At 40.9% G+C, this 10,186-nt stretch overlaps 1 protein-coding gene across 3 annotated transcripts; it reads right to left on the bottom strand.

Moving 5' to 3' along the window:
- Window positions 1-735: 735 nt before the first annotated feature.
- Window positions 736-8,470, bottom strand: LOC102719075 (ubiquitin-fold modifier-conjugating enzyme 1). 3 transcript variants are annotated; one of them, XM_040529519.1, is made up of 5 exons: window positions 8,104-8,470; window positions 6,010-6,195; window positions 4,917-5,014; window positions 1,160-1,714; window positions 736-1,053 (listed from the first exon to the last, which is right to left on the bottom strand). In XM_040529519.1, exons 4-5 carry the CDS (start codon window positions 1,490-1,492, stop codon window positions 832-834), a joined length of 555 nt encoding a protein of 184 aa, XP_040385453.1. In that variant the 5' UTR covers window positions 1,493-1,714; window positions 4,917-5,014; window positions 6,010-6,195; window positions 8,104-8,470; the 3' UTR covers window positions 736-831. The 3 variants fall into 3 exon arrangements, with proteins under 3 accessions (XP_040385453.1, XP_040385454.1, XP_015698977.1); XM_040529520.1 differs by lacking the exon at window positions 4,917-5,014; XM_015843491.2 differs by lacking the exons at window positions 4,917-5,014; window positions 6,010-6,195; window positions 8,104-8,470 and adding an exon at window positions 3,128-3,145.
- Between the last annotated feature and the right edge of the window lie 1,716 nt (window positions 8,471-10,186).

The following is a 10,186-nucleotide window of genomic DNA, read 5'->3' as shown; positions in this document are numbered from 1 at the left end:
CTGAGAATAGGCACATAAAAACTTGTTGCCAATCCAGAAAAAATAGATCTCTTTTATCGTACCAATAACTAAAGGATATCAAGTCTACATGCAAGATGCAGCAAATACAACAACGTGCAACAGGCATCAAGGCACACAATTACTTAGAACTCCTCCTTAAATACCTAAAATTCCAGCTGACTAAATATGTTACTATATAACCAGACAACACCAGCACTGAACATGAATTGTAACATTACTGATTCAAACATGTAAACAAACCGATGCTTCATGTCGACTCAGTATTCCCAGCATGTGGATAGAGCACTAAGCAGATATAAGGCCATAAATTAGATTAGTTGATCTGGCAGCATAGGTAAGAAATGACACTATTTTTCTTTATACTTCAAGAGAAAACATGCAGACAGAATAATGTAGTTGTCATGAACCATAACTGAGAGAGATTGAGAGAGGGAGGAAGATTAGTTGATTGTTATTGTGGTTATATCAAAAAGCTATTAACAGTTTACAATAACCTACCGTTAACCAAACATAAGTATTATGTTTCATCTGTAATAAAGGAACACACCTATAATTATAACTACACACTGTATGTTATCCTGCAGCATATTTGATTTGAGAGATGGAATTCAAAAAGCTGTATCTTGCATGATAAATGAATCAGCTGCTATCTTTCTTGTACGATCGTATCATGCACACCAAATTAGTCAATAACTGTATCCTCAACCAGCTACGAGTGCATCAACGATGTATAGGTGTTGTTCTTATTAGTTCAAGACAGGGTGGATTTCCAACCCCGATAGCAAACCCCATGACACAGATTTCTTACAATTACGAAGCAGCGGCAGATCCAGACGTTGCCGCTGCATCGGCCGGAGCCACCTCATCGTCCTTGTGCTTAACCATGCCCGAATCGACCAGGATCGGCACCTCCGCCGCCAGCCACGGCGCGAGGCCGAGGCACAGAGCGTGCGCGATCCCAAACCTTGGGCAGTTCTTCGCCCACAACGGCTTGAAGTGCACGGTGAGGCAGATCTTCCCTCCACGGTACATCTGCATCAATCCACACCACCAGCAACAACAACAACAGTTGTTAATTTCATAATCTAAGAATCTAACAACCACAAAATCCTACGGAATCATCAGGGGGACTTGAAACCTTGTGGGTCTTGCCGTCGAGGGTAGGGAGCTCGATCTCGGGGGCGACCTGCGGGTAGGCGACGGGGATGTCGAACTGGAGGGGGAACTCGTAGCGGCGGAGGTTGTGGACGTACCAGCAGGAGCCCTCCCAGCGGGTGCCCTCCAGGTTGGCGGCGGAGATGCGGAACCAGTCGTTGTCCTTGGACTTGTTCACCGACGTGTAGGCGATGAGCGCGCGATACTCCTCCTTGAGCCGCTGCCGCCACGCCTCGCCGTCTCGGGGCCCCGCCCGCGTCGACAGCAGCGGGATCTCGCCCACCACGCTCTTCGTCCCCTTGTCCCACCCCTCCATCGCCGCCGCCGCTTCTCAGCTCCTCGGGCCCTTCTCGTGAGTTGGATCTGATTGGTGGTGATGCGGAACGTGAATCCTCCGGTCAGGTCTGCTTGTTTCTCACGCGGATTGACCGACGGATCGATCTCTTTCGTTGAGTGAAGGGTTTCGTCGAAATCAAATCAACGGTTTGCGATGAAGACGGTACGACGAAGAGGAGAAACGAGATTAGACTTGTTGGTGCTGTAATGAAATTAGATGAGTTATTATATAGGATAAATGATGATGTGAAAAGTAATTAAACAAATAAAGAAAATAAAATTATGTCTTGTATGATACATGGTTTCTACACAACAAATATTTGACTAAGCATTAGGATTGTTCGTAAGAACCGTCTATCTTTTAGGTGAAGAAAATTCTAAAAATTTCGGTCTCATCTCGAGATAGTCACATCTTATAGAATATAAAGAGTTGGTAGGATGGTGTCTATGGAAGGATCGATGCACAAACATACACTAGTAATGTGTCCGTGCTAACGCTACGACGCTATAATATATTCGATAATACAATATAAAAGAATAGCGTTTAAGGCATTATTTTTAAATACAAATTGTTCAATTATGAAATATAATTTAGCATGAGTAACTCGTAAAGCAGTACGTGAGTGATTATTACCAAGAGTAACACAAATAACTTACTATATGTGATCATGAAAAATATGATAGCTATAGTATTATTTGTTACTAAATAATATATGTTATGAGATGCCAAAATTATTTCTAATTTACTACAATCATTGGATTTATAACAAATGTCACTCACCTATTTATAAAATACTATAATCGTCAGATTTGTAACAAATGTAACAAAAGTGATCACATGTTTCAAATAACTCCACCTTTTCTAAATATCAAGTATATTTAATTTTAAAATAATATTAAATATTAAATTTACATAACTCATAGGTTTCACATAACTCACCGTCTTTTCTAATATCAATTTCTGATTTGAGTTTCGGGCCAAAAAAAGGCAAGCAAGTACAGTTTGGAAAAAAATCAATAAAATTATATTCTAAATTTGGAGTTAACTTTTACTGAGTTTTAAATCAAACGTGGCACCTTGATTGTGTTGTATGTGTATATATAGCATAATTATAGGAGTTATATATTGTGTAAATTTATATTTTATAGGAAGCTTCTAATGTATAGAACGATTTTGTCTATGCATGACATATACAAAGTTTCTAATACAAATTTATATTTCATAGAAACTTTCTAATATATTTTATTACTATAGGGTAGATTAGATTATACATGCGCATATATTAATTAAATAATTTAATTTGGATATAAACAAATTGTTTATTTATCTTTAGTAATACTAGTAATACGCTCATGATAACGCTAGTGTGTGTCATAATATGTTTGATAATAAATTACAAAAAATAACAATGTTCACAGTATCATTTTCAAATATAAAATCACACATCAAACTGAAATGCATATTATAGTAATACATGAGCAATTATTAGCAAGATAACACGAAAAAACGATATAGACGTGATAATAAAAAAAATATAATAGCTATCGTCTATTTGTTATAAAATATGTCAAAATGGTGCCACAAGTAGTTATAACACAACTAATACTCTTGTACCATATTCAACATGCCAATGGTCATCACATAGTCCCACCATCGGCTCAGAATTATTCTGAAAAGTAAATAAGTGGTTAATCCCAAATTAATAAACAATATTTTTTGTATTATAAATTTATACGCTTGCGGTTTCTATGGATGTATTCTTAAAAGCATAGTCATGGGTAAATAAGGAGCAGATTCTGTTCTGCCCAACAACTTTCCGATTAGCTTAGCAAGTAATATGATCATTTACCACTAACAATCTTGTAAAGCAAGAAATTTATGCAGAAGATTCTTGGGCATGATAATTTTGACCACAGTTGCTTACATGATCTCAATATATGCTGACCGATATAAAGTGTTCGGTAAAAGAATTACGTTGGAGACGATATAAAGAGAACTGCAATTCATAATCACATCCCTCCCTGACTGGCATAGAAATCCCTTTTGCTCCAGGAGATTTAACGCAAATAGCCCAAAATTTAAATTTATATAACATGTTACTTTGCATAGTGTAATGAGGCGATCAGTATAATAACCACGAAGTGATGGTTGTTCCAAATCCTTAAAATCAGTACAAGCCATCAGTTTTGCATCAGTCAAGAGAGTAATCAGAGCAGGGGAAGTGTTATCAAATTCTACCTGGTTAAACAATCACCGACCACTATTTGGAAAATTAGAAGTCTGATTATTTGGTTAAGAGATTGTGTACCCAAATCCATAAGATGTTAACTGCTTAAGTCGTCCTGCTAACACATGATATGATGAATCTCAGAAGAGAGATATACATGACACAAGCTAAGCCATTTCGTGGCAGATGTTTGAACACTTGGAGCAACTGACAAAATATATAAAATAAGAACTTCTAGATGGTCTGGCCAATTCACGAAAAGAGCATAGATATGGTGTCAAATTCTGCTCAAGCATTTATATGATGCTCAAGCAATTCAGGCAGACAATTGATGAGAAAAAAAGGGGTAAATATCATGACACTAAAAAATTAGCAAAAAAAATACAATTGAGATATATCATGTAAATATGTTGATTACATATCCATCCGATATAGTTTAAACCACCACTAACTCAGGTAGACAATTGATATATTCACCCAATTGAGATAATGTACTCACTATAAAAAAAATCCAAAAAGTATAGTGTGATTTTTATGACCAGAGTGGATTTGGTCTAATAGAGAAAAACAGAGTATACATATAGAGTTGAGGTCTTATGGTACATGATCATCCAAGCAAGAACCATAACTCAAGCAGAGCATACTAACCAGTAAGCAAGGAGGGAATATTACGAACCAAATTACCAAACAAGAGGGGCAGATATGTATTTCTAATACCTGGATTCTTTTTTTAGAGAGAGTTCTAATATCTAAATCCTATGCCTCTTAACAGGACTTCCAGTATTGACATTGAAAGCAATTTCTAGCAACATGCAAAGTTGGACTCAAGCCTCCTAGACGCAGGGCACTAGCAAAATGTGCTGAGCCATGCAGAGGACTGCAGGTCAAGATTTTACTATGCATAATTACCTAATTGGAGCAACGTATAGATGTCATTAGTAAACCAATAAGATGGATAAGAAAAAGAGATATAGGACCTAGAACTTTTGCTGGCTGTAATCATGTCAGATCCATCAACTTTAATCAACTAATAGTCTTTTTGTAGAAGTAAAATAACCAACATATAAATTTTAATCAAATTGCAACAAAAATCCAAAAGAAACTCAGGCAATGCAGTAGAAATTCACCAAACCACTAATAGGCATCACAACGGCGGGGATGGCGGGGGTGGCTCACCGCCGGTGGGGATGGCAGGGTGACGATGGGAGTGGCCGGGCGACGGCAACGGCGGGGATGGCGACGGCTTCCTAGATAAGATTACTGTGCTCCAAATTCTGAAAGGAGCCCTAAAATAATCAGATTGGCATCACGGTTCAAAATCTTGGTGGTTACCAGATCATAATTTGGGACCAGTCACCGAAAATATGGCAGGAGTTTAGATTCTAAACCTAAATTTGAAATTTTGTTAAATTGAATTAAGAAAAGCTAACCAGCAGGAAGTTAGCAGTATTGATTTTTTTTAAAAAAAAAGAGCAAAGGACTCTAATTTATGTTAAAGAAATACTGTTTGATTGTAGCATAGAGGTATAAGGCAAGAATGATATGTCAAGGCTAGGAAATCAGATTTGCATGCTTATCCGGTAAAATCTGGTTACTGGACTGGATGCACAAGATTTCTTTAACAATCAGTTTCTGAACCCTTGATTGAGATATGGTATGCAATCTGCAAAATAGCGGTTTACCAAAAAGCTCATTGCTAACAAATACATGATATACTATTTGTTGTGCAGGAAATAAGCTCCATTGCCAAGAAAGAAAAAATAATAATTTGTTCATGCCCACCTGTACTTGCTCTCTTCTAATATTCAGTTGGTAATAATGCCATTAAGATTAAAAGGGAACAAGCAGTCTATATAATTTTAATTATCACCAATAAGCAACAATGAAAATCACAATCCCTTAGTATATCATAAATGGGCATGCTTAACACTTCTGTCACCATATACATAATCAAAACCCAGACAAACTTCACCCCAACAAGTGACAATCTCTTCCATTATATAAAAAGTCTACAACATTTGCATAATTCCTATTGCCAAGGAATAAATCTCAATGTGCAGCGACTGAATGCAATCTGTTTAATATTGACAATTTGGTATGGTAATTTCCCATTTATGTTCACCCGATGAAAATATTAATCTCATGTTTAACCGACACCCAAACATCCTTTAAATTTTACAATGAGCAACTGACCAAATTTATCCAAGTTGCTTGCTTTATAATCCATGCTCAAGTAGAAATGGTGAAGAATTTGATTGCGTCTACATACCTTTGAAAGTTGACTGACCCGATGAACGGGCGGCAGAGACGGCGGCGACGAGGGAGGTGGTGGGTCGGCGAACAGCGCGAACAACGGGCGGTGGATTTTCGAGGAGCGCGGTGGAGCGGTGGCGTCGGTCACGGAGAGGCGCCGGCGTCGGTTGTTCAAGACTTATAAATGGAAGGTAACATTGATCTGTGAACAATTTAGAAATAATAAGAAATTGTCCTTGTCCAAACTACAACTTCTAAGTGCTAATGTTATGAAATAATTGCTTTCACCAACTACAGAAATGTTTTTTGTGAGAGTCAAGAAACAGTTATCTTTTGACACTCACTCACTCTCTCTCTGCAGAAATGTCCAAACAGAGAACAAGTTGAACGCCTTTGATGTTATCTATGAGATAATTATACTCCAATACACTATGCCACCATAGCTAACAACATCTACCGCTAACTGCAAGCACACCACACATCCATAGCAGCCTGGGTGAGCTTGAGGTAGGTACTAAAAATTAAGAAAGGCGTCACTAAAAGCACAAGATGCTATTTTCCCGATCCGACCAAATCAAGAAGCCCATCGGATAGTGTCTCTTTGCAAATTCAGAGTGAACAGAAACAGAGGTAGGTCTAATGGCCAGAAGACCAAGAACCAACAGCAGCATGGATCATCTGAGCTAACCAAATATAAGCATGCAGGAACAACTCGAGGAAGGAAAAGAAGCATCTAATCAGGGAAACATGGGTCTGGGCACAGTCTTGGGAGACAAAGGGGGGTTTGTACGGACATCACAACATGCTGCCGTCGGGGAGCTTGATGGGCGCGCCGGAGGAGCGCACCGGGACGACGCGGTTCTTGGGGAGCTCGCCGGCGCCGAGGATCCTTCTGACCCACCAGGATCGTTGTGGCGGCGTACCCACACGAGCGCCCTGACCTCCGCGTCCGGGCCCGTCACACCGCTGGGCTACTCGCTGTCCGCCCCCGTGCAGGACAGCGGCGAGGATCTGCCAGCAGGGTGGAGGGGCGCGGATCTGCAGTGCGGTGGAGGTGAGGGGCGGAGGCGGCGCGGTGGAGGGGCGGCGGCAGTGGGCGGTGGAGATCGTGGAGCGGCGGCGGTGGGCGGTGGAGATCGTGAAGCGGCAGCGTCGGTCGCTGGCGGGACGCGGAGAGGCAGCGTCGGTCGCGGGGGCGCGATGGACTGGTGGATGCGCGGTGGAGGGGCGGCATAGACGAGGGCGAGGGCGAGGCGGCGGCGTCTGAGTGCGATGGGTGAGGCCGCGAGGGCGAGGGTGCGACGTCTACAGGCAAGTGCGAGGCGACGTCTGCGGGAGACGGGCGAGGCATGTGCGCGCGTGAAGGGTAAGGGCGCCACAAGTTGATCCCAGCCGTTGATTTGAGATAGACCGATATGGGCCATTGGATCTGAGAGGTGAGGACGTACCTCAGTTGGTGCACTATAGGCTAGACTAGTAATGTGCCCGTGCTAATGCTACGGTGTCAACTATATCAATTGTTAAATTTATTATCATATAAAATGCATTCAGGCTTAAAATCGATCCAAGTTATATATCAAATATTATATTGTAAAATACAAATAGTATGATCTGCATATATATTTAGCCTAATACCATCAAATATAATATTTTTATATTGTGAACTAAATGCATCCATATAGAAAAACATAAGCATTCGGTAACACCATGGCTAAAATGCCCGTGCTCAATTTAAAAGCATGGCAGCCTGTCCACCTCCAGGCCGAAAGAACGCCCGGCAAAAAAACCAAACAGCACCCAGGTGGACAGAGCATCCATTCAGCTTATTTGCAAACATTAAAATGCATCCATTCAGCTGATTTGCAAACATTAAAATTAAATCCCAGGCATTCATCATCATATAATAAATCATATTATACATGAATTTGTGTCATCAACGTTAAATTCAGTATAATATGCGGCAACTAAAGTCATTTCTTACTCCAAAAATTAATTTCTAGGTTCTACCATGCAACTAAACACTAAATTCAGGGAAATGCACTAACTAAAATCGTAGCAGTATACTAACTAATCAAAAAAATTAGAGCACTAAAATTGAAATAGGGCTTACCGGGGGAGGAGAGCTGGCACCACGACGGCCGGGTACTGCCGCTGCCGGGGGGAGGAGAATTGCCGGCGCCGCCACGAGGCGGCGAGCTGGCCACGGCGGCCGGGGATGGCTCGGCTGCAGGGGGGTGGCCGCGGCGACCTGCCGCCGGGCCTGAGGACGCAGCCTGGCCGCGGCTGCAGGGGGAGGCGGCGGCGGCCGGGGGGGCGCTGACGGAGGAGGGGGCGGCGGCCACGGGTCCGGCGGAGGGAGAAGGCAGCGGCGGCCGGGGAAGCCGGCGGCGACCGTGCAGATCGGCGGGGAACTGGGGGAAGGCGGCGTCGGGCGTGGCTGCCTGATGGGAGGACGAGCCGACGCTAGATCTGTCCAGCCAGTAGGCCCAGTACGTCTATTCAGAATAGAAGATGGTATTTCTGGACATTTCGTGTATTTTTTGATGAAAAAAATAATAATACACCTTTAAATACGGTGAGGTGGTATTTTGTTAAAAATGTTAGATGGTGATATTTTGTTGAAGACATCTAAATGGAGTGACATACAGTTAAATTTCTCAAGAAAGCTTTGGAAAAAACTTAACTTACATTGGGTCAATTTTTTAGAATCAAGCTACATAGGTCAGGGGGCCGCCGGCCGAGTGTCGCGCCATGCTACTCTGTCGCAGAACTCTGCCGCTTCGCTGTAACGCCCTGCTGCTCTGCCGCTGCTGTGGTGCTGCTATGGACAAGCGTCGTCGCCACTACCCCAGAGGGAAAGAGTACACGAGTATATTAGGGTTTTGGTATTCTCTCATGTGATAGGCTATTTGGGCTGGAACCTGGGCTTTGAGAGGCTATAGGCGGGGCTCGCCCGAACGAGTAGGACTGGGCCATTCGAGTTTCATATTTTTGGAAAAAAAACTTTTGGAAAATATATATAGGTATTATGCCTCGTTTGTTTTTCCCTTGACAACCTCAGATTCTCTCGTTTTTCACGCACATGCATTCCGAACTGTTAAACGGTGTATTTTTTGTTAGAATTTTCTATATGAAAGTTGCTTTAAAAATTAAGCTTAATTCATTTTTCTAATTTTTATAATTAATTAATCATATACTAATCTATTAACGTGTTTTCTGTGTCGGTTAACAACCTACCTCCCAAACACATTAGTCCACTAAAATGGTTTCCAAGAGTGGGCTCAGGCCCAATTCCGCCCCTGCATGACCCCATATGAGAAGGGCGTGATTGCCAAAGATTTGATCACACATGTATAGTGTATTGTTTTCGTAAGTTGCAACTGCTAATAGTAGATGTACAATTCAGTTGTCCTGTCCGACCACTCACCGCTTCAAGCCAAGGCCGTGGCATTCCCGCCTCGGCAATAGACAGCAACCTGCTAATATGAGAGATATAAAATTATTAGATGTTAATTATAGTTATTTATGTAATTGTGTTTTTTCCCGGTGTAAAGTTAAATATCTATTTATAAATATGGAATAATGAAAATTTTTACATATAACTTTTTAAAAGACGTATCATTTAGCAGTTCATAAACCGTGCGTAAAAATCAAGAAAAAAGAACTAAAAATAAGCTGTGAAGAATACAGTTTAAGTACAAACAAGGGAGTTAACCAACACTAAGTAACATTTTGCAAAAAAAAAAAGAATTGTTTAGTAGTTTGGGAAAAAAAGATGTGGGTAAAAACAAGCAAAAAGGTGATGAAAATCCATCAATTTCAAAATCAGAAAAAAAAAGTTTGCATATGCCATCAATCTTCCACGTGCAAACATCGTTGATTAGATGAAATCCATCAATCTCCACCAAACATGTATATACCATGTGATGTACCCAATTGAGATAATGTACTCACTATAAAAAAAAATCCAAAAAGTATAGTTGTGTGATTTTTATGACCAGAGTAGATTTTATCTAATAGAGAAAAACAGAGTATACATATAGAGTTGAGGTCTAATGGTACATGATCATCCAAGCAAGAACAATAACTCAAGCAGAGTATACTAATCAGTAAGCAAGGAGGGAATATTACGAACCAAATTACCAAACAAGAGGGGCAGTTATGTATATCTAATATCTAGATTCTTTTTTTAG

The sequence above is a fragment of the Oryza brachyantha genome, chromosome 12, assembly GCF_000231095.2.
Source record: "Oryza brachyantha chromosome 12, ObraRS2, whole genome shotgun sequence".
Classification (NCBI taxonomy): Eukaryota; Viridiplantae; Streptophyta; class Magnoliopsida; order Poales; family Poaceae; genus Oryza; species Oryza brachyantha.
Note: the sequence above shows the minus strand (reverse complement) of the source record. Positions and strands in the feature narration are given on the sequence as shown.